Source organism: Lissotriton helveticus, chromosome 4_1 (assembly GCF_964261635.1).
Source record: "Lissotriton helveticus chromosome 4_1, aLisHel1.1, whole genome shotgun sequence".
Taxonomy (NCBI): Eukaryota; Metazoa; Chordata; class Amphibia; order Caudata; family Salamandridae; genus Lissotriton; species Lissotriton helveticus.
This window is the reverse complement of record NC_136063.1, coordinates 1,898,690,103-1,898,715,981: the sequence shown is the minus strand read 5'-3', so window position 1 is coordinate 1,898,715,981 and position 25,879 is coordinate 1,898,690,103. Positions and strand designations below refer to the sequence as shown.

General features: G+C 41.7%; 1 protein-coding gene across 4 annotated transcripts in view; it reads left to right on the top strand.

Moving 5' to 3' along the window:
- The window catches only part of KLHL13 (kelch like family member 13), a 427,425-nt gene that overhangs the window by 141,147 nt on the left and 260,399 nt on the right, over positions 1-25,879 (top strand). Inside the window, exon 1 of one of the 4 annotated variants that reach the window (XM_078688539.1) lies at positions 15,033-15,135. The exons of 1 other annotated variant lie outside the window; for it this stretch is intronic. In XM_078688539.1, coding sequence (XP_078544665.1) covers positions 15,056-15,135 — 80 coding nt within the window. In that variant the 5' untranslated portion in view covers positions 15,033-15,055. Of the gene's footprint in view, positions 1-15,032; positions 15,136-15,501; positions 15,615-17,553; positions 17,664-25,879 lie in introns of those variants that run through there. 2 more of the 4 variants (XM_078688538.1, XM_078688541.1) reach the window with 2 other exon arrangements.

The following is a 25,879-nucleotide window of genomic DNA, read 5'->3' as shown; positions in this document are numbered from 1 at the left end:
AAAACCAAGGCAGAAAGCAATCTATAATGGAAAGGATATTAGGTTCGGGAGCTGGGTGGGTCAAACATCTAATAAGTGTCCAACGTAGTCTAAATAACTTGCCAAGAAATTCTCTGAAGGGATTCAGTCCGTACGAATTATTATTCGGAACTAGGATGTTGATCTCTGACCTTGATAGTCAGACTTCAGTGGTAATAGAAAAAACCTTTGATGTCAAAGACCGTTTGGCTATTTTACAGGACTTAAACAAGACAAGAAAAGACCTGAGCAACATACAGTTGAAACAACAGCCAACAACCACTGAAGAATCACCACCTGTCCCAGCAAGACCTGTCTGGATTCCAAAAGTCGGGGATCTAGTCAGGGAGAAGATCGCGGTAAAGAAGGAATTTGGGCCTTCTTACAGAAAAGCAGTTCCTGTCTTGTCTGTCAACGGGACAAGATCAGTTGTACTACCGCCACTTGCTGGAAAAAAGGAGAACAGAGTTGTATCCATCGACCTGGTAAAACCACAACATGTGGCCGATAACAAACAGTAGGCCAAGTGGACTCCCAATAAGTAGCAGAACACCAAGGTTTGCTACCAGTACAGAGGTCCTAACAAAGAGGCTCATCACATTCGAAACGCCTACAGAAGAACAACAAGGACTATGCAACAATGCAATAGAACTAAGACCTCTGAAAACCCAAATAAAAACATTTAGCAGAGACACACCAATCTACAATGAAGTACCAAGTGACAATGCAAGAAACAAAAATCCTGAAGCAATTGGAACAATTGACAGAACTGCATCCGGGTACTTCATCAACTTCGATGATTCCTCTGAAAGCCTCAGTGAATCAAAGACACAGCCATCATCAAAATCCTTTAAAGACAAAGCGAAGGAACTTTTGAAACAACTGAAAGAAACATATCTGGTTTCTCCATGGATTGAATTTTGGGTGGGTTTTGGTGCATTTATCCTCATACTTTGGCTCATCATGGTATTTACTTTGGGACGCTTCATTGAGGGAAAATATGCTAAAATGGACACAGCAAGTCAGAACATCAACTTGATCCTCAAACCACACACATCTTCACACGTCGAGAAAAGAGAACTCTCTTCAGAACTTTCTTCAGCCAACTTCACAGCCAATCCTATACCTGGTGGGGTAGCCTGGGACAACACAGACTATGAAATTTATGGTCCGGTCGAGATCCTGAAATATCCACACCAAATCAAGATCTCCTTGAGTGATTTTGCAAAACCAAACTCATTTGCTGATGATTGGGACTTCGAAAGCATCAACAATATGATGTCGGACTTAGTAATGTCTGCTAAATTTACAAAACATGATTATTTGCAAGGTTCTACAAATTATGATAGTATGTATTGCTATAACCATTATGGTAACCATTTTTTGCATAAATCTGCACAACCTAGAAATGTTTTAAATTATAATCAATGGGAACATTGTGCTACACCTCCAAAAGGGAGCTCTAGAACCGTGTATGAAAAATATTCATATTTTTCAGGTTTTAACATAAGTAATGCTGAAACATTTTATTTTAAATTGTCAAACAAGACAGGGATGAAAACCATGATAACCAACACAAAATTGATATATTCAGATTCTTTCTTCGAAAAAATGAATACATTTGGATTTGATTATTGGGACAAAAATGTTGATTTGAAAAGTGTTTGGGGTACAAAAGAATGGCAAGTACAGGGTATAGAAGCTTTGTTTAGAGCCTGCATGATCCCAGAACAAATGATATTTTTAAATGACACTGTTCAACAAACCACCTGTCTTGGCTTAGCCAAAATCAAAGATTTAATTAAACCGTCTATTCCAAAGCCAACAATGTTCAGCAATAGCTCTGATACAGATGAAGAGATAGACGTAAACCATATACTAAACCAAAACAGAACACATCCTGATTGGAAACAATGGTTGATCTGGCCCACAGATACAAATAACTGTCAAGATAGATTCCTGAATAAAACACAGGGTTTCAAAATGACCAGGCCAGACCCTAGATATCCCCAAAGACATCACCCAGGGATAATAACAACCTACAGTGTGGGCAAATTATGCCTTCAATGGCTACAGACTTCCACACTGCTTGAAATTAAGCAACACCTAACTTTACTTACTGATGGTGTTGACTTGCGTGATTTCATAATGGGACCACGCAAACAGCGTCAAAAGCGTTTCATAGCAGCCTCTGTATATGCAGCATACAATGAGGCCTGGAAGGTTACTCAAATTGAGACAGCAGAAAGAATACGGGAAATTGACCGTATTAATTTGGAAAAATCACTTTCTGTAGTGGACAATGGGTTAATGACTCTGTCCTCCAGAATTTTTTCATTGGACAGCATTGTGTCTTCAGCAATCGATATACTATCTCAAGACTTACTGTTATTACAACATGGTCAGTCACAATTGCGTTCCATTGTACAGCTTGGCTGGACGTTACAAAATCTGCGTTCAGGCTATGTGCCTTGGCGTTTAATCAACACAACGTCACTATTCCAAATCTTTAACCTTACTGATAGACAAATCGGTATGGCGCAAAAGGGTGCTGATTATACAATCTTGAGCATTGAAAAACTAGAAAGATTACCAATGACAATGTCAGAACGACCTGTCAGTGAATGGATAATACACGGAATCATAAATATTCCAATCTCAACCTTCAGGTTTCAATACTGCCAAAAATATATACAGGCTGGCATGTACGAGAAATTGGGAAAGGGGTACCTTAAAACAACTTGGAACCTGCCCTATTCACATGCATGTGTCAGTAATAAAGGACAGAAAGTGTTTCTTAGTGGCAACAATTGTGCTATGTCACTAAGCGGCACGCTTCTGTGTAACGGTATTAGTTTGCACGGAGCCTGTGAAGGGAATTCATACAACCTTTCATGTCACCAGCAAGGCGCACCTGCAACTGAAATAGAACCATTCTTTCAAAGACTCTATAATGGGAGTTACATTCTTATTGTAGACCGCAGATGTTGTAGTCTTATGCCCGGGACTCCTTATCTAGTCACTACAACGGCGAAGGTCAAGTGCTGTGGACGTTCTTTATTCCCCAGCTCCTTTCCAGACAGGGAGGCAAGGGCATGGCCCAGTTTGAAAATTACTTCTATTCGAATAGACACTTTAAGCAGAATGAAAACAGTGCTTCTTCAGACGCCTACAAGGCTCACGTCATCAAAAGAAACGTATGATCTACAAGTCGCAAGGACGACTGCAGAGATACATACATTATTATCAACTAATTCCCCCGTACATTTCGCGGAAATCCTAAGCGAAATCTTAAATATTTCTGATACCACTGGGGTCTCAAAGGTATTTAAGACCGTATTTTCGATGGCATTAACACCATTCAAAGCCATACTGGGTATTTTTCCAGATTTCGTCCATTCGATTTTTGGCGGACTTCCCCTGATCCTGGGACTAATTGCAGGAATCCTATTCCTAGTCCTTATTTTTCGTTATGGCAACCCATGTCACAGATCAAACTCTCGCGACAATGGAAGACACGATCCTAGCCATTGGATACCGGGACCGGATATCAAAAATCCTGGGACTCTCCCGGCTTAGAGACCTAAACATGACTTGGTTTCTATCATTTCGACCAATGTGGCAAAGGTGTGTTTTACCTGTACTAAGGTGTCTGCTATGCGGAGAAGAATGCGTGTTAGACACCTGTCTGACGCTACAATCGGATGCGCCAGTGGATGCAGATACACTGTTGGTTCCTACCAAGGTTCACGCTTTGTGCTGCCCTCAAAGGCTGCCAATCCTGATGACGGCATTCCTGGAATCTTCACCACTACGATTGAAGAGTAGTGAAGTTCAAGATGAAAGCAACATCGAACAGGTACGACCTTCTGTCAGCAATGCAAATCAGAATGTCAATGGAGACAATCATGCGCACGAATGCATGGTTACCCCTATTTCCGACTTAGTGGAACTTTCCCATGAAGCTGTTGACAGTTTTTTCGAAAGCCTGAATGATATGATGTTCTCTCCGGAACAGAAATAGAGACTTTTGAGTAAACTCGCACACGGCGTTCCCTGAATTCGGCCTTCAACTTTAAAAATAAAGTCACATGAACAATTTCACTCCAGTTCACGGACAGCAATTTTTTTCAGCAAGCCCCTTAAAATATTCTTCTACATATTTTTTCCCGGGACACTGATCTTCTGCTTAAAGTAAGAAACTATTCCTAGAGAACTAAAATTTCTATTTTTAGATACTTTATAGACTTTAGCTGCCCGCTGGGATGTTCACAAATATTTTATTATGTGATGAAATGGTCTCGAACTTCCTTTCTGTATAGCCATATTAAGAGCCATTTCATGTGTATTTCTCATATACCAATAAGCAATAATGCATAAAAATGTGTGTTTACTTTTGCATTTAATTCATAGCTTAAGTGCATACAATATATATGACTGCAATTTTTCAGTATATTTGAAAATTTCGAAATGCATTTATGTATTTTGGGGTGGTAAGGTATACACTATACTCTATAGTATGTTGTACTATGTTATACTATGCATAGATTAGTAGATATGACCATAGTTAGCGTGGAGTGGGTGTCGTGTATTTCTATAGGTTCTGAATCAGTCCCCCTATTCCTGACCCTATTCTGGTTAAACTAACTATCAAGTTAACTAACAATCAGCCCATGAGGCAAGAAAAACCCCCATGATGCAGATACCGTTATCTGACGCAGTCACACTACGGCACAGGAACGTGTTATCTGATTAGGTCATAACGCTTGAGATCTAATTAGACAAGCGACATTCCTCCAGCCCCTGATAAGGCATACGACGTTCTCATAACAAATCAAACCTATGACAACCTGGACAATCCGTGCGGCCATTGTTTTGATTTCACAGAGAACTTTAGTAAAGAATGTGCTAACGAGCAAGTCGTATGACATCTTTATTGACGTACCTATGTCCATCCTTACGTCAATCTCGGCACATTTAAGGTATAAATATTGCCGACCTTGCCCTATGCAAACACACGCGTGGTGACAAGACGGAGCAGCCATACTTGCCGAAGCCGAGAGCAGAAGCAGACCCCGCTGGCAGCAGCCCCGCCTTCCTGACGCGCTGAGAGACGCGCTGCTATCTCAAGCCGAGAGACCCAGCACCGGCGCTTCTGGGCAGCCCTCGCAGGCAGCCTGGAATATCGAGAGCAGAGAAAGAGATACCATTCCTCATTCATCCTAACTTCCAGGTACAGAACTGAATAACCCCTCACAGAGAATTCTTTAGTTATTCACTTGGCAAAAACAAACTTAACTTAAACTGTAACTTTCTATTCCCGCCCACGCATTAGACTTAGGTCAGGTACACGGGGTAGGCGTATTTAGAAACACCAGTTGAGTACGTTTAGTCAAATGTATATGTGTATGTAAATATATTTTAATCATTTTAAACATCATATGGCTCAGAAACCATATCAATGTTTTTACAGTATTATTTTATACTATTGCTTTTAATGTATGCACTTTACTTAACTATAAGTATTGCAATAATATCGATCCATTTCTCTTGTACGAGAAAAGAGACTGATCAATAAATAACATCTTTTATTGAACACGCCCGTCTCTTCCTTTTCTCTACATTCTGATGAGACTAAGAATGCACGTACTGACTGAGTAAAATAATTGCCTTGTGCTCACACGACTCTTGAGATTGACTCTTGATTAGGGGAGAGCAAAGTTGTCATGTTCTATGGTTGTCAGAAACTAAATCCCTTCTTGTCTAATCAGGGGAGTTAATTCCTTCCTTGAACATTCGAGAAAGTTTCTAGCGAACTCTGAGCTTAGCTGGCAAACCCAAAAATTAAGTCTAGTATCGACAGTAGTAGACCTAGTTAACGTCTGGCCTAGGCCTTTACTGCTGTAGGTACTATTCCAATGCGCAGAGCCTATTGGGAAAATAGGAGCTACACTACACTTTGAAGTATAAAGCAGTCTAAAGCGTCAGTCTAGCCAAACAAACAAATTACGTTGTGAGTGTTATTGAGGTTATTTTAGACATTGGACTCGCAAGAACCTTCCTTCACTCAAATATAATGTTTGCCCGAAGAAGAGACTGCAGGCACCTTGGAGAGAGTTGTTGCTATTAGGGACTTTTGGGCTTCTATTTTTTTATTTGAATGGTCTCTTGTATATGAGTCAGCAGTGCTTCCTCGGCAGCGCTTCCTCAGCATCTTCCCCTATCATAACACAGGGTTAATTACTGGACTAGTATTCAGAGTCTCTGCTGGTAAACCCAACCTGCATTCTGACCTGAAGTAGGTAGTTTCATGCTCCCAGAAACTTCTGTGGTCTCCAGCATATGCTATTCAGTATCATAAAGCTTGGTGCTGGACTCTTCCAATTTTGCTTGGGGATTCCATTTCGGGAACCTTGCATAAATAACTCTCTGTAAATATGCTGGAGACCTTAAGTCATTCTGCAAGTGGAATTATGAAGAGTGTTGACGGTGCAGGCTAATAAGACAGCAGCCTTATTTACAATTGCACGGGTTTCTCTCCATTATTCCTATTGACAGAAAAGTTCTCGTAGTGGGCCATCTCTCAGATCAATCTTCTTCCAGGTGTCGCACTTTGTCACAATGTTTTTTTTTTTTAACTGTTTTTATTATTTTCATTCAAAACATCGGCACAAATCACAGTATGCTCATAAGTATATGGTACAATTAGGATACATGACCATTGACCTTTATCAACTTTCGACCCCTCATGCAATAGGATATCAACGAGCATTACCCCGGGCAAGCTGCTCAAAACTGTCGCTCTACTCCACCCCGGGTTCATCTTCCGAACTGTCCCCATCAGAGTCTGGTATTGGATCACAGATATCTCCCCGGTATGTATTCCATGCTGCCCATATTTTGGTCTATTTCCAGGGGCACTTACGATTTATGTAGACTGTCCTCTCCGTCAACATATAGAGGTCCATGTCTCTACACCAAGTATCCAGCAAAGATAGCTCCACCGCCCCCCATTTCTGTGCTATATTACGTTTCGCTACTATGCGTCCTAGCATAGCCCAAGCCTGCCCAGGACGTGACAAATCATCCGGTTCCCACACGTTTAGGAGGCACCTGCGCGGTTCTGGCAGAAGTGATACATTCAGTGCCTGGGACATTGTTCGAAGAACTGCTCGCCAATATTCTGCAAGTGCTGGGCAGTCCCATATTGTGTGAAAAAAGGAACCCTCCTCCCCACACCCTCTGAGGCAAAATAGATGCTGTGCTCTCCCCATCTTGTGCAGCGTAGTTCTAGTGTGGTATGTGTAGTGTAGGATCTTTAATTGCACCAATCGGAGCCTTGCCGGTATTCCTACTTCCCTAGGTGATGACAGTGCCTCTTGCCATTCTGTTTCATCTATGTCCTCTACATTCTCCACCCACCTATCTCTTAGAGGGATTGCCAGGTTTGGTAAATTATTAATTATTTTGCGATATGTGAAAGACGTGGCGCTTCTGGGCTTGTGATCTGTCAGTAAGCGGTCTTCGAGAGGGGACGTCAGTGTCTTGTGGTATTGCCCCCAGCAGCGCATGGCGTATTTGTGCGTAGCGGAAAGTCTCCGTAGGGCCTAGGTGATATTGTTGTCGGAGCTGATCAAACGGTAATACACCCCCCTTGTCCCAAAGGTCTCCCACTGTTGAAATACCTATATTATCCCATAGGTCAAACCCTTTGCATTTTCTATGAACTAGTTATGGGATGAATGAGGGGTGTTCTGAGAATTAGGCCCATAAAAAGTGCCCGCATATGTATATTACTTTAAATTGTCAACTAAGCATTAAGCTTCAAAAGTTACAATTAAGATTAAACATCTTGTATAATGAAATGAATTACGATTGTATGTAGTCCTCATGATGCAATTAGGAAATACATTGAATCTCAAGTTTCACTTTACTAGTCTATGCCTGCATTACACGATCAATAGAGGATGGAAGTCTAATATGTTAACCAACATTAAATATACGCACTGATTATCCGATTTAGATGATAATACAATAACTGTTCTTGCATACATGAGATGTTTTAGGCACTCGTTGTGATAGGTACTCCATTTAAAGATGGCCGATACGTTCATAGAACACACCACTTGCCAAACACCGATACTCAGATGTTTTATTTCCGGGTCACATAGTTTAAAATGCCCCCTGGCTCCTAGCAGTCTTGTCCTTGCAACTAGAGACTGCGAGCTGAGAGATACTGAAGCGGCTACATATCTTCCTTATTGATCGTATTGAAGTAAGTAATCGGGCTAGACGGACTTATAACGCAGCGCGTATTTAGTCACTGTTACTTAGAGAAGATATGGTGGCGACCTAATAATGGATGTGGTATCCGATGTTTGTTAAGCGCTACGGCGCTATGGAGTCCTGCCTACTTGTATTAGCAGCCATTGGTGTCACCATAAGCATGTAATTGCAATTTTTACATTTCCTTACGGCTTTTTCAGCACTCAAAAACGTGCCATAAAATTAGCTTTTGACCACATTTGTGAACATAAAGTTTGGTCAGATTAAATCATACCAGACCATCAGCTTGGTGCATGATTAAATCAGCAATTGGCCGAGATGTGTATTTTCGATCTTTTGATGTATCGATATAATTGCGAAAATGTCGAGCCTTTTTTTGACGCATTACAATAACTGTTGCAGCGCCTAAAAACCAACATCCTCCTGAAACGATAGCGCGTTAAGATTGAGACATGCTTAAGTGGACAAGGCATTAACAGCCTATAGGCATAATTTATCGGTTAAACTACATCTTAAGCAAGTGAATATATTCTTTCACTGGAGGTACTCCAACTATCACCGCCCGACTTACAAATAGAATAACTTCACCGATATGCCATCACATAAGCTCTGACTGTATAAAAGAGCTACACCAGGTATGTTGTTCCAAACTTTGCACACCATGTCTAAGAACATTTCTCTCAAATATCACACGCTTGAACTGATGTGATTTACACATCTCTATAGATCCCACTGGAGAACTATTCCCAGTTTGAAACATTGCCCAGTCCGAAGATCGGCCCCACACTTTGTGTGTATTCAAGTGAGTGAAAGACTACATCTTTCCATATCATAAATCAACTTTGAGTTTAAGAAATGCTTTCTATTAGAAAAAGATAAAGTTGATTGTGCAACTGGAATTGACTTTATTGCAGGTGAACTATGTCATTCAAGCTGACTTAAGTAGAGAGTTTTTAATTGAACATACCAATGACTTTTTTAGAGTCCCATCAATAGGATGCGACACACAGAGCAGTATTGTTAGGTTAAAGATGTAAATAGCTAGTTGATGTTATTTTGTTTTGTTTTGATCATTACATCAACTAATTGTATGTAATTATTTTTACGTAGGGGGTTTTATTTGATGAAAACTTAGTCCTGATGATGGTCTTATAGATGACCACTTACAAGACCGAAACGTCGACATAAAGCATCAACTCCTCCGCCATTTTTTGCATCGAAGGATACCAGTATTCATTTAAGTTTTTGGTTTTCCTCATTGATCTATGGAGCTGATGTTAATGTTATGAATTGTCGATTTAATGTTTATACATTGCTTTTCATGACTTTTTATCCAAAGTTCTGTTCTATTACTTGTCCCCATGAATTCACTTTGTGATTTATATCAATACAATTGATTTCAAACATAACCTTTCCTGCTGTGGGCTTCGTCTCTTTATATTACATTCAATGTGTTGCTTTGTAAAGAAATCCTTGATTAATATCTTGAGTAATCCTACGGATACACTGGGTTCAATTGCTTAACAAACCTGTAAATAACAGACGTTACATGTAAGCTAAATAACCAATTAATGAAATCCCTTGTAGCCACCTTTTACATTGACTGCTGATAGTTTCAGCCATGGTGTGAATACATTTAACAAGTTATCTTCTATGAAAATGTCTCCTAATCTGAGTTGTAGGTACAATTGGTGCAGTGGCACTTAAGCCCAGAGCCTTGGAGGGAGGGGGGGGGGGGGCATTGAGCCCTTATAATTGCTGAATGTTACTTCCCCAAAAGCTGTAAAACTGCCATTTTCCCTGCATGCGCGAGGGCTCGTGACATCCTTACTATGCTACTGAATCTCATAAAACTTCTGAGTGTCGAGGCTAGCAGCCCCGCTACAGTCCTCTCCGACGATTTGAAAAAAGCAAAGCTTACAGTGCGTCAAGCGAAAAGGAAATGGAGAAGCAAATATTCACCTGATGACAAAACTACCTATCTAATAGCCCTTAGAACTTACAAAAAAATTGTTTTGACCACAAAGTCTGAATATTTCTCACGTAAAATCATCACTTCCAAAAACCAATCCAAGGATATCTTCTCAATAATCAATAACGTATCTAACCCTGACAGAGTTACTTTAAAAATCATACCTTTGCAATCCTTATGTGACTCCCTGAATAACTTCTTTATTGATCAAATTAAAACCATCAAAGCAAGCATCACCATTTGTACAAAGCCCACTTGTCAAAACAAACCCAAAAACAAATAAAAGCTAGAACAAGTCCCCATGATGAATCAAGAAGTCTTCTCAGACCTACTAATCAAGGTAAAATCTGGCTCCCCCAGGGATGGCTGCCCTCCTTGGATTCTAAAAGAAGCCTTTACGGCCTGCCCAGAACCAGCCATGACCCTCCTAAACAAATCGTTACTCCAGGGATACATACCCGAGGCCTTCAGAGAGGCGTCCGTCATCCCCCTCCTGAAGATACCACGAACAGATCCCGGAACTCTCTCCAACTACCGTCCTATTTCACTGCTCCCCTATATGGCCAAACTACTTGAAGCCCACGTAGCCAAAAGCCGTTCCACCTTTCTTGAGCAATCAGATTACTTGGACCCTCACCAAGCAGGGTTCGCCCAGCTCATTCCACCGAATCAGTGGTATTGGCAGTTCTGGACTCTCTGCGAGAGAAAGCAGATGGAGGCGCTCCCCAAGCCCTGGTACTGTTGGATCTCTCTGACGCTTTTGACACGGTCGACCACAACATCCTGATCGACAGTGTCAGGGATGCAGGAATCCAAGGCTCGGCCCTGGAATGGAAAAAACTCCTTTCTTACCAACCGTTATCAAGCGGTCCGCCTGGGAAACTTCACAACCCCTAAGATTAAGAACACGTGTGGCGTTCCCCAGGGCTCATTTCTCTCCCCTCATCTGTTTAATCTAAACCTCCTCCCCCTGATCCATGCACTAAAAGAAAGGAAAGTCCAAACCTTCAACTATGCAGATGACTTCCAACTGATACTACCGATTAACGACTCCCCTAACACCATCCTTGAATTCCAGGAAACCATGCTGTTCATCCGTGATTGGATGAACAGCAACCACCTTAAATTAAACCCGGATAAAACGGAAGTGATCCTCAGAGGAGGCGCACGGAACCCATGGAGCTCCAACTTCTGGCCTAAAGAACTTGGTCAGCCACCCGCCCCCTCTACATCCGCCATAATCAATAAAGTAATTCACCCTGAAAAATCAAATTGGGTCTGTGATCTCAACATGCTGCTTTCAACTTAGGAAAATAAGAAAAATCAGTAGGTTCCTCACCCAGGAAGCGAAAATACAGGCAGTTCTCGCTATGGTGATATCACACTTCGACTATGCCAACTCTCTTTACATTGGCATCCCGGCCTATCTCACCCACCGCCTCCAAATGGTTCAGAACCAGGACGCTAGGCTGATTTTTCAAGAAAACAATCGTCAACATATTACTCCTCTTCTCAAGAAATTACACTGGCTCAGAGTATCCCAGAGATGCGCATTCAAGGCAGGTTGCATTATATTAAAATCCCTGAACAGTAAGAGCCCAAAATTCATTATCAGTTCGATCAACAGATACATTCCCACCGCAATCTACGATCCGCCCACATGCACCTCCTGAACATACCTCCTTTCAGGCTAAAACGTGCTGGGGGGGGGCTAGGTTTGCCATCCTAGGCCCCAAACTCTGGAATCCCTCCCCCTTGAGATCAGATCCTGCTCAAATCTCATGAGCTTCCGTAAGCTGATAAAAACATGACTATTCAAACAGGCATACTAGTGACATCTTAGCCTAACCCTTCAGAGAAGCGCCAAGAAACCAACCTGGTGTACGTGCGCTATACAAGTGAATTTTAACATAACAGAAATGTCAGGTATGTTTATTTTCCAATTTTATATATGGTGAGCTTGGCCGGGGGATATTAGAGCAATTTACAAAATCACCCTATCACATTAAACATGTTTTTAAGTGACTGGGAAATAGTGATTTGCCCAGAATCACAGGAAGTTGATCTGATTCCAGGATTCAAATCTCGTACTCCAGTTCCAAAGTCGGCACCTCTGTCACTAGGCTTGATACAATTATTCATTTTTATTATGGTGCCTGCTCGCATTCATGTTAGTACAAAAGATGGAATTTGGATATCTATTAAGACTAGTGGTATACACTGTGTTTATTATACGCCATAAAAATTACTGTAGCTTTGTTGAGGTTGAGTACAAGGGGTTTTGTGACCAGCTGCAGTCAAGGATTTTGCGACAAATGACCAAGACATGTTTGTGTTTAATTTAAAGATATATATATATATATATATTTGTGTTTAATGTTGCGTCCTCTTTTACTTTTACACTTAAGTGGGCTTATGGAGGTTTAGTCCTAATGGCATTTTCATTTCTTGTCTATCAAAGGAGAGTGAAAGGTGCGTAGGTCATATGGATAATTTGGCAAGTTTTGATCCTAAAATGATGGAAATTTGCTCTTTTTGGACCAACTGCATTCTTGGTTTTACTTTTTGCATGAGACAGGTCTTTGGCTAGCTGCTCCTCATGGATTATGCGGTGCTTTGCGAAATTGGTCTGAGAATAAACATTTGAGTTTTCAGAAGAAGCCACTATTTTATTTCCCCAGGAGAACAGTGTTTGATTTCAAGGAGACGGTCTTGCAGAGTTTGTGTAAACCCTCTACACCCTTGGAGGTGGACTAATCAAGTTTGAAGGAGTCTTGTCCCCATCTTAAGGCAAAAATGGGTGCAGACACCTCTTTGAATACCTAAGCCATTTATTGCCTTTTTTGTCTCCATGCTGGGATCTCACACAATCTTTTGGACCCGAGGCAGCATGTATATTCCAGGTCTTTTTGACCATCTCCTACAGTAGTTCTTAGCGTATCCTGGTTATTGCTATAGGTGTAGAACTCGTTGAGCACATCCACAAGGATCTCTTCATCATCCCTTCCATGGGGTACTTGGGTATCCGGGTAGCTGCCGAGCTTAGGACCATAATGGTGCTTTTGTGGTGGGACATAATTCCTATAATTAGACTCCACTTTGTCATTTGGATATTTTCTCTCACATCACCTCTCCTTCTTCCACTGTACCTCCACTTTACACTCTACAGCCTTCCTATTGGTGGGTCAAATTGACCACACATCTAGTTTCTCAGTGCACCAGTTGCTATATATTGAACCAATTAGACCTTTTTTTACATGTCCTAGTTGGCCAGATTCCTGCCTTATTTGACGGCTGGGGACAAATAAATAACATACGGTGTAGTGTAAAAAGATGACAGCACCAAAGGGTCTTGCAAGTTCCCTTAAGTGAATTTATATACAAATACACTAATGGTTTTTGGAACTTTATGTGGACTTGCAGGATGCACTAAAATGCGAGGACACAAGCACACGTTGGTGATGGTGGCAGTGGCCCAGCTTGGAAGTGCAGTTGAGTATGTCTGTTTGAGGCACCGTTGACATTAGAAAGTTCGTCCAGGCAACGCATCATCACCAGGAAGGATGCCCGGTTGGCTAAGAATCCCTCGCTGTGAGGAACAAACTTCTCCACTCTGGTGCAGGCACTTGCATTGACGTACTTGTTTGGTGGTACTTAGCGCTATGCCTTGTAGATGTGTTATATATATATATATATATATATATATATATATATATATATATATATATATCCATTCAACTGATCGAGTTTTCTGCAGACTGGAGGACATGCGTTTTTTGTTTTTTTTTGCTTCCGCCTCTGTTTGGGTTATTGTCAAATTCTGTGAATCTAAGCTTTAATAAGCATGATTTCATGCCTTAGCCTTGCCTCTTGCTGCCTCTGGCTTGATTCCTCTGGAGAACGCTGTATTTTGGACCCCTGTGCTTGGTCTGCCATGCATCAGCTGATATCGGTGGCTCTGCGCACATTTGTGCGTTTTAAAGAGGTCGAATAAATGAGACCGAGGGGAGGGGGGACATATGTGTGCGTCTCCAAAACCAGTCCTTTCAAACGCAATCCTGTGAATCCATAATTCGAAGTATTCCGTTGATTACTTTAATGTTTTCCCACCCTTGCTGCCTCCAGCAGCCGGGCACGCACTGCCTGGGAATGTGTACCCTCTATGTTTAGCTGGCAGCAGCCCCCTAGCACGGATTGAATCATCGAACGGGCATGTGCTGCGAGGCTCCCTTGGCCGTTACCTTGAACTCTCCGTGCACTGACTGCTCCTTTGATGAAGTGCCTGGACTGCTGTTTACTGGCTCAAGCCCCCCTGTCAATCTTCGGAGCCCCTGGGGGTCCCCCATCAGACCCCAGCGCTCCCGAGCCCGGTCCCAGCTGGACACCTGCGCGGCCGTCTGCTTTGTCAGTACTTCCAGCAATTTGCGCGCTGTCAGGGGGGAGGGGGCATCGAATTAGGCTGCCGAAGACAGCGTCCCTGCCAGGAGGGCGATGCTGCTGCACCGCAGACGACAGACGCGGATCTTCCCGCTCCCGCGGCGCCGTCTTCAGTGCGGGGGCTCGAGACCCGGGGAGTGAGGGCTGCCTGCTCTGGGGGAGAGCATGCCTACCCTGGCGGCTGGGCGCCGCGCCGGTGCGTCCTGCCTCTTCAGACCTGGAGTGGACGGGCCGTCCTGTCTTAAATGGGCTCTTCTCGCGAGGGCCCCCGTGCGCCGTGTGGCCGCAGCTGTGCCCTGGGAGGAGCGGGGCTGCTGAATTTGTTCGCCGGGGCCCAGGGCTATGCTGAGATTCATCTCACGTTGGCATTGTTGCAGCTCACAGGAAGACTGCGCGGAGGATGACAAGTGCATTCTGAGTAGGTACGTTGTTTTCCGCCCTGTCTTTGTTCGGCGTGGGTCGGCGGGGCGGGAGGGTTGGCTGGTTAGTGCTGAAGGTGCAGATTGCGGAGCAGTGCTGCAGTGTCCCCGCTCAGGTGGAGCAGCTGCGCCGCGCGCCTCCCGCTGCACCTCCGCCAGGCTCGCTGCTGCAGTGCGCTGCCGGGCTCGGGGCTCCCTCGCCAGGCGGGACAGGCGGATTTAAAAGGAGCAGCCCGACAGCCCCCCTGGCACACACTGCCAGCTGGGTTCGGGGGCAGCGGCGGAGCTGCAGCAGTCCTGCCACTCGTGTGTGGGATGGGAGCCCGCGCCGCCAGCCTGCTATGGAAACGCTGTTAACTGTCACTCTAGTGCCCTGGTGACAACATGCCATTGAGATGGAAAGCCAGCGCTCCAGCTATGTGGAAATTCCCGGTGCCCGTGCTTAAGGCGTCCAGGTCCTCGCCACTGTCTCCAGCGTACATGTAAGTGAAAGCGGGGATTTCACTACTGTCGCCTGCAGCATTTGCATAGGTCTCGGCGACATTGCCGTGTTGTTTTTCTTAACCCAGTGTTAGTTCTGTGGTGGTGGTGTTTGTGATGTGCAGCTACACAAAAGGACGTTGCACCAGTCCTGATTTATTCTGAGCACACACAGTAGATTGTAAGGGAATGGACTAAAATATGTATAGTCTATATAGCAAGTATCTACATGTATATTGCTAGTTAATTAAAAACTGTCCCCCTCCCTCCCCTTTTCGGACAGTAAATGCCATTTCTGAAACGAGCTGTAACCGTGTGGACCCTTTAAATGTGTTTAAAAGATTACCGCTTGCTAATTAAGTACTTATTTTTAAAGAATGTTGCCAACTTCTAGGGGTTTGTCATTGCTTCTTATTCATTTGTCATTTTTTTGTTAACAATTGGTCTTGTGCACAGGTTTTCAGTTGGTATATTAGTGTGTTGGGTTTCAGCAAAGTGAAATAGGTACCTTTATTGGACATTGTGTACACCTGATTTTGAACAGTTGTGAAATGCTTTTGTGGTTCGATCTTTGATTGTTCATAGCCATTTGTATTTGATGATATCTTTTTCATTGTTACAGTTAAAAGTACGATAAAAAAACAAATGTGGAGGCTGGGGAAGAGGTGTTATCTTGGCGAAGAATCGTGAATGGTGACATTTAATTCAAAACGTGCATTTTTTTGTCATTTTTAAGTATACATTTTAAACATTATTTTTGGTTGTGAGATTTGGGTATATTGAAAATATTATTTTTAATTCAATGTTTACCGTTTGTTAGACCTCTGTGTGTGTGTCTTTGTGTGTGTGTGTAAGCGAAAGAAAGGTCTAGCATGCAGTGTCTGCTTTCTTTTGGTTTTAAAAATGAGAAATATTGTATAATTAACAATTTTTTATTTATATTGTGCCAGAAGAATACGCCCACTTCCACCAAGACATATAGTTTAGAAATTATATATGGTTACACAATTGATGAAACCAAAAACTCCTTTCAATTTAGTCTTTATTTCGAAAAGAGTGGTATGCTATGGATTTGTTTTATGCAAAAGTATTGGAAGGAAGTAGCCGATAGCTCTGTAATGTTATTCAGACACTAGGATTTCTGTTTTTGTCTATCAGTCCAGTAAAACATCAAGCCGAGTTCAGAACAATTCAATGAATGCTCGTGAAATGGAAAGCAACCAAATACAATATTTCCTATATATTTGTGTATGAAACTTCACTAGCAACTGGGTCTTCTGCAGGCTCCATGTTTTCCTTGGTGCTTACACACTGGTTTGTTGGCAGTTCTCCGTGTTTTCGTGTTGGGTAGGTGTAACTCACTTGAATGCCTGATCTGATGCTGCAGTCCTTTGTGCGCCTGTGCTCTTTTTTGGATGAGGCTCTTGAACTGATAGGTTGATGAACCTAGGTGAAGAAGAAGGGCTATCGTTCACCTCCGATTGGATGATCGAATTAGAGAGGAACACTCTGCATGAATCACTTCTTATGATGGGTATACCACGGTTGAGCCTGTTTTATAATAGTTAAACCGAAGGGTTAAGAGAGGCTGAGGCTTGGAACAGGCTCTTAAAGAGTTTGAACAGGCTGGCAGAAGCAAGCAGTGGCGCTTAGTGCATGGTGGGCAGAGGGGAATAGGCAACTGGCTTGAGACTATTCGTTTTGAAATGATGATACTGACTAGTATGAAGAAATATTTATCATGTCATTGGCTCTACTTGTTTGCACACCTTTCAGTTTGGTACAAAATACAAAAACAATCCATCCTTTCCACAGACCACATATTCTCCCCAAGATACAATAAGATATTGTAATAAATGCATTGGCCAACAACATTTTTTTTTGGTTGGAGCACCTAGTTGTATATGTAAATTGAAGGAAAGACTACAATTTTTCTGTACCAATCTTGTCTCTTATGTATTGCTTTTAGATTCAGATTTTTTTCTCTACTGAAGGCGCTCCCTCTCAGTGGATGTAGTGCAGTTTACTTTAGTGCCTGAAGACTCGAACAGGTGAGGCTAGATTTGTGTTGAGCATGGGTGCTCACAAACATTTTCCTAAGGGCCCAAAAGTTAGATCTATGATGTGCTCGAGGGCCACGTCGATGTCACCTGAATGGCTGACGGGTGAGAAGGTTGGAGGGAATTGGTATTAAGGTGGATTTAGGCGAAGCAAAGGATATACATCTAATGGCTGAATTGAGCAATATGAAAGCAGTTTTCCAAATTGTGTGATCCTAGGCAGTTGCTTCATTTCACACACCCTCGTTTTTCTTCATTATCACCTATATAGGGACCGTGAAATACATTATTTCAGAGTATGCACTGTACAAAACCTGCTCCTGTGTTTGATTCATTAAACTATAATGCTTTTCATATATAATAGTAACTCAGGCTACCCAGAAAGTGCACATAAGAACTGAGTTGCCTCTTTAGCTCACGATTGGCGTTTTTGTCATTGTAGGTGGAAGTAGTAATGCTTCTAAATTCATGTTGGAAAACTATCACTTTAAAATATGAATTCTCAATGCACTAATATAATCACTTGAACTATGGTGAAAAGGTTTTACATGTTAAATTAAATACACGTTTTGAGAATGCCATCATTTTACACTGTTTGCTGCAAGATGTCTTTACAAATGAAGGCGTTTGTAAAAGTTAGGCCCAGGACTCCCTAGTGTCCTTTCTTTAACACCAAATAACCTTGACATAAATGATTGCCTGTCTATTTAACATTTTTCGATTGCTAGTGCCGAGGAGTCGAAGAAACAGCAGCCCAGTGTTCCTTTTGACCAGGAAGTGCCGTGCTTTGAGTATCCATGGCGTAGAGCATGTATTGCAGTTTATAGCAGTGTCTTGAAAGTTGGTATGGCAACACTTCTGAGTCTTTCACCCTCGGTCGTATATTTATAGCACTGCACTTTATATTCCTAAGACTTTTTTAAGACTCACTTAACATGCATCTTTTGTCCAGCTCCTACAGAGTCTATATATTGCTTATGATTGTGTAGGAGACTTGCCATCCACACCACATTCTCTCATTCTATGAAACCATAGCTGTGACTTGAACGAGGGAACTAGTGCATGCAGTGCCTAGTAAGTGCGATTCACAATTTTAATCACATATCTCCAGCTACCCACCTGGATTATTTTTCGGCTGGGCTCATTTCAGATACGCTCACCTCATCACAAGACTTATACAAAAGTAGTACTTCCTACTCACTGTGCCATTCATGGTTATGTACTTTGCCACCAATCCAACTTGGCTGGTTACAAATCTTTCTTTTACATGAACTGCGTGTAGTGCTACATATGTTCATTTGCTCTTGAGTGTTAGCAGGTAAATCAAGGAATAAAAATGAAAAGCTTGTTGGGTATTATATATTTTTGCAAAGACTTAAATTTCAAAATATTTGATGCGTGTGAGATTTAGCGTTTTCTACTTTGGACATCACCCACTCTAATACTCTGTTTTGTGGGTTAGTCGTTTATGCAGCAGTAGTTTGCAGTGCGTAGAGCAGGGGTTTTCAACATTTGTATACATTAATCTGCTGTGAGGATTCCGGATATCGACGAGATCAAAATACATACAATGCTTGTAAATGGGAATAATTTTTCACAGACGGTGACTGTCCTGAAACGACAGAGTAAATGCTTGATTTTCGAGTTTTTCTTTTGTGAAGTTGAACTACAAACTCCATTCCTCGAACCTTTTTTCTTTGAACACGTTAGCTTGCTTTTTAATGTCTACTATTAGGACCGCAGTGTCCCTCCACCCTCTTCCGTTTTTATTTTCTCCGCCACCCCCGTGGCAAGATCTATCGCTGCCTCTCATTTCTCACCGCATTTTCAATCTGTTGCAGTTGTTGACAACCCCACCCCCTTCACGATTCTGCTGTTCCTTTTCCTCTTCCTCTTTTCATTTTGTGTTGTGGGCGGTCCCTCGAATTCCTTTGTGTCTTTGCTTTTGCCCTAAAGCAGCGATTCTTAACCTTTTGACTCCTGTGGACCCCACTGAATCATTGCTGGAATTGGAGGACCCTCACTGAGTCATTATTGGAAGCTGGGAATCACTGGCTTAAGTAATTTCAATGAATTGTATGTACCTCAAACAATAAACAAAACTGCACAAACAAGTATACTCTAAACAAATGCTCAAATATTGAAATATTTTGTTTAATTCTCAATCTGATACATATACATTTTTCGAATTTTCTATTTTGCTTCTTTATTTAGACTTCATTTTAATATACCAGTTTAAATTTTTTTTTTTTTAAACCGTTGCGGACCCCCTGAGTAACCCTTGCAGACCCTCAAGGGTCCTCAGATCATAGTGGTTTGTACTAATTTTAATATTATTGAATTTGTATAACCGTGGCAGACCCTCTGAGTAGACCTGGCTACCACCTAGGAGTCCCCAGACCACAAGTTAAAAACCGAAGTCCTGAAGTATTTGTTATTCACTCCCTTGTCCAACCAGACTGCATTGCACCTATCCTGATGTGTTCACCTGAGATGCTCGTGTACTATATTTCATTATTTGAATTCTTTTTGTGTCTCCAGCAGTTGCCTTCCTCGGGCCCCTGCTTTCCTACGTCCTGGGTCCCAGTAACATAGTTTGGAGGCCGAACTTTGGAACAAAATATTGACCAGCAAATCTAGTCAAAAACATCTGCGCCATCTGGCCCACTCCCTACAGTTACTCAGAGTCACAGAATATTGGGGAAAAAACCCATCTCAACAGGCATTAAAGACCGTAATCAAGCACAGTTTCTGGCTATGGTCTTTTCATTCCGACATGGCTAAACTATCTAGAAGGAAACATGCCTGGGCCGTTATTTCTGACCTCAAACCGGGGGTTGAGTCATCTTATTTATCAAGCACATTTTCACTTTTCTGAAAGCTAAAGTTTATTGCCCTGTCGTTGGGCGAATGTCCTATTTTAAAGCATCTGCCAGAATGGCAGCACCCCTGTGTCCGTACCGAATGCAGGGAGTGCGGCTACCACTCTGAAAGCATGGAGCATGTAGGCTGCACATGCCCTCTTTGCTCAATGACAGAAGGATTCTATTGCGGGAGGAGTGGAATAAACTTGACCTCACACATGTCTTCAGACCATAATAGCTGCCAGGAACTCAGAAAATACAAAGTTGAACATCCGGTTCACTACATTTGTAAGCCGAGCAGCTAAATCGCTGGGGAAAGACAGAGCAGCAAATCTCCCGCTGGCTGGCTGTGATGATTTGTCGCCTTAAAACCACTTAACAAACTCTGGCTCATCCAGTGTGGCCCACCTGAACATTGTTTTCAACTGTCAATTAATAGTCCATTCCTTTGTAGGTCTTCTTGCCGCCTCTTAGATTTTTAAAGTTATGCTACAACTGTTTAGTTACCCAAGCCCTCGAACTCTATAGGCAATAATCTCAATACTCGTATACTCTTAACTATAACCCATTATTGCATTGCTCCTGTATTAACCTGTTTTTTAAAACTTTGTTCTTTGTATTTATGAATTACATGGTTTTTAACATTTTGCTATGGTTTTTAGTAATCGAACAATAAACTTTGAATATTGAATAGTTCTTTCCTACCTCCTATTTTGCACATTCTTACCCCGCTACTGGAATGTTGGGGTATTCTATTATTTAAGCTGGCTTTGTTATTGGCTCACTGGTTAAAAGAGGGTAAATTGCCTTGTGAAAAAACAAGTCCCTTAGTTGTTTTTCGAAGTGTAATTACTGAGTAGATGCTGTTCATAATTGGACATTTCTAAGCCTTTGAAATCTGGCTAGTCCTAGCCCTTCGTGAACACACATTGGACACCCCTGGTAAAGAGCCTTCCACTAAATTGATGTGCACTCGATCATATTTGTAGAAAAGCATTGTAGGCTGTCGTTGCATGGGATTTGTAACCCTTTGTTTGGTGCTATTTCATGTTTTGCAATGTTAGTTTTAGAGAACTCGTCTTGAACATGCATGTGCATGGAACATTAGAGTAATATTAGTGGAAGGAAAGGGAATGTGGGAAGGGAGGACTTCGTAGAGATGGAATCTCAGTGTTATCCCTCCGACAGATGTGGGACAAAATAAACATCCCTTGGAGTGCCCTTTTTGAGAAAAGTTTGAGTGACACGGATGGCCAGGAGGGGGTTCTGTTGTTGAAGCAAGCACATATCTGGCTGCCCCTTTGCATGCAGAGAATCAGAAATAAGAGAAAAAATGTAATTCAGGTATACTTTTCTTAAGTCAAAGGGACAACTGGCTATCATAAAGCGGTGGGCGGTTGGTAGGGTATGGATTTGTGATCAGGAGAACAGAAGGCATTTAATGCCAAGAATGAGGTTCGAAACACATCTCCCATCCTACCAACCACAGTACCCACATCAAGTCGTACAGCCACTCTGGGTCTGCCGTTCTCTGTACTTTCATTTTAAAACATTTCTGTTTGCATGCTGTATGGATAGTTTTCAAACCTATACTTAAAAAAATGGTCACAAAAGAAAACCTAACCTAGTTTTTTGACTGGTACATTTGCAAGCAATGTAAGGGATGGAGGGCGAAGGTTCATTTAATGACACCAGAAAAAGGAACGAGGACGGAGCAGAGTTGTGGACTTAGTCTTCATTTGTGGAATTATGTGTTGTTTTTGTAATCACAACACAAAAAAAGCGTACTCTGTTATGCCCAGCACCGAGAAGGCATCTCTTTCCTTAGCTCTGAAAATATTCACATAAGGGAAGAAAGATGGTTTTGGACATTGGAAGATCTTTTCTTCTCTAGGTTACAGTATATACTTTTTGATGTATGTATGGATAGACATGACCCAGGTTGTTATAGGCCCATCTCCCTTTTAGATTCATTTACAAAAATTGTGGGCCGAATAATCTTGGACCGGCTCTTGGTCTGGGCCGAGGACAACTCTATTTTATCTGATTTTCAATACGGTTTTCGTTCTGGCTTAGGAACAGTGGAACAGGGCCTAAATCTTTTAATGCTCACCGGGAAGTACACAAGGGCCAGGAAAGGGAATTTGTTCCTGGCCTTTGTCGACCTCTCGGCTGCATTCGACTGTGTGGTGCATTCCAAACTGTGGATTTTGTTGGGACAACTTGGGGTTGGAGAAAATTATTATTTATTATCTTAAGCGTTTTTATAGTGACGCTTCAGCCCGCGTCCGTTATGGCCTGAAGGGGGAACACACGGGCAAAATCCCAATTAGGAGTGGTGTCAGGCAGGGCTGTGTCCTGGCACCATTCCTTTTTAATTTTTATATAAATGGTTTGGAGAAAGCCCTGTGCAATAATAGTCTAGATCCCCCATATGTAGCCGGCCGCCCAATCCTGGCGCTTTTGTACGCTGACGATGCTGTGCTAATGTCTCGTACTCAAGTGGGACTTCAGCGTGTGGTGGATAGTTTTGCCCTCTTTATGAGTGAGCTGGGCTTAAGAGTAAATACATCAAAAACTTTCACCATGCACTGCGGCAGGCACCTAAAAACTAAAAGGGCCATTTTTATAGCAGGACAGAAACTCGAATCCACTAAGCAATTTTCCTACCTAGGTATACTGTTTAATCAGTGAGTCATGAGGACAAGCAGTGGCAGTGAAAAAACTTGCTATGGTTCGCTCGACGGCTGCCCTCAAGACTTTCTCGAAGAAATTAGGCACCAGACCACCTGCGGAATTAATTAAAATCTACAAAGTCAAATGTGTATCTGGTGCAATTTACGGTAGTGGGGTAAGGGGTTTGCAGATCCTATGCCCATTCAGGTAGTTGAGAACTCCTTTTTAAAGTTTATCCTCGCAGTTCCTAAGAGCACTCCTAATTATAACTGCCATGCAGAATTGGGTCTTGCCTATATATCTGATCTCATCAAGCTTGAACCTGTCCTATTATGGCACAGGTTGTGGACTGAAGAAGAGACAAAGCTGAATAGAGATATTTTAACAGATATTCTGAAACTAGAAGGAGCAATGAGGATTCCTTGGCTGAGTTATGTATGCAAATTTTTAACGGATATTGGGAAGTTAGATTATTTTCTAAATCCCCTTACTATCTCAGCCATGTCACGCAAGGACTTGAAAAAGGAGGGCCTGGCATTTCTGGATTCTTTAAGACTTACATCTGAGGTTATAAAATCCACTGTCCTACAACATCAAATATTATTAACTACTTTTAATATTCAACCCTATTTGATTTATGTCCCAGATAATTATGATAGATTCCTATTATCCCGTTTTAGATTTGGAATTTTTCACAGATTGGTTAGTTTTCCTACAGTAAATAACTGGATGCAAGATTTACCGCCCTGTCCCTGTGATGATGCTTCCCCCCCAAAGCACCATGCATGTTATCTTATTTTGTAAATTCTATAACCAGATTAGGCATAGCCTTTTATTGCCGCTATTGAGAGAGATGGGTTTTCGGCAGTGCCATCTGGCTATGTTAAGTATGCAATACCTGGATAATCATCTATGTGTTGCAACAATTACACTGTTTTTGAAAAAAGTGATGCGCAGCAGAAAGAGTATGATCACATAATGCACTTTAATGAGCCTAGGATGTAACTAAACTGAAACCTTGCCATTAATGAATCTTTATGTATAACACTGAGAGATTGTAAATTGAACTGAAATGTATTTTAAGGAAATGCTTTTTATGCATACTTTTATGATTGCTTCTAAACAATCGAATAAAGTTATATTTGATTGATTGATTTGATGTATGTGTGTGTATAAATGTGTGTGTGTATATACATGCGTGAATGTGTGTTTGTGTCTGTGTGTGTGTATATATATGTGCATATGTGTGTGTGTGTGTGTATATATGTTTGTATGTGTGTGTGTATGTGTATATATATGTATATATATGTATATATATATATATATATATATGTGTGTGTGTGTGTGTTTGTATATATGTGTGTGTGTAAATATGTGTGTGTGGATATATGTATGCACATGTAAATCACTGTAACAGTATATTGGATACTGTGCTCTTGGAATAAAATAACTACCTGTTAAGAAACATAACCTTTTTCAGATGTGCCTCGAGATGTTTTCATGGTCAGGTGACATTTAAGCAGAGTTTATTCTTTACAAACCTAACTGCAAACTCTTTATTAGAATTAGCCCAAGCCAGTGTTACTAAAGGGCATTATTAAATCCCATATTAAAAATCAATTTTTAATTCTTGCAATTAGTTTTTGTTTTAGAATTACTCGATACCTTTGATATTGCACAGTGTTGTTAATTACATCACGATTGGGTACATATTTTCCGTTTGAGCAGAACACGTGGCATCTGTAAACAGTGAACCACCAACCATTTTCTAGAGATGTATGATTGGTATCATCCACATTTGTCCTCTGGTGGAGTTCTAAGACTTGGTTTAATCAACGATTTTGTAAACCCCATGAAGTCCCACCTCGTGGGCTCCAATTTGCAGGACTTAAGCAATAAACTTAGATGAAGGAGTCAAAACAGAAAGTGAATGTTTTAAAATCGAAGTGTTAACATCCTCGAAGATCTACGTCAGTGACATCGCTACTATTTGCTGACGATACCATTTTGATTTCCCAAACGAAAAATGGCTTGCAGACAATAATAGATACCTTTAATGAATACTGTAGCCAAAAGGGGTTGGAAATCAACGTGAAGAAGACTAAATACATGGCCCTAAATCCCATAAAACCAGACAGAGGCTGTCTAACATTAAACGGTGAAAAGCTGGAATCCGTCCCTCATTTTTCATACCTGGGGGTGACTTTGGATTCAAACTTTACCTGGAAAGCCCAAATGGATAAAAGCAAATTAATCTTTGCTCAGAATGCCAAACCAATTCTTAGGGAGCAAAGTTTGAGTACAAGTAAAGCAGCTTCCCCTGTGATGGAATTATTTAAGGCCAAGGTCCAATCAGCAGTCCTTTACGGGGCAGAAATATGGGGTCCCGGCTCAAAGGAAACTTTTAGTCTCCTAGACAACAACTTCATGCGAAGTTTGGCAAGGGTTCCGAGAGGTACTCCACTAGTGCCCTTAGAACTGGACCTAAACTTCAAAAGAACCGACCACCAAGTTTTGATTCGCCCCTTGATGCTGTGGGTCAGACTATGGCATGTCCCTGAACTCCAAGATTATAGAGACGGGCTAAAAGAAGTTATGATACTTGATAGTCAGGCTGACATCCCATGGCTAAGGCATATCAAGACCTGGTTGAGTAATATAGGGCTG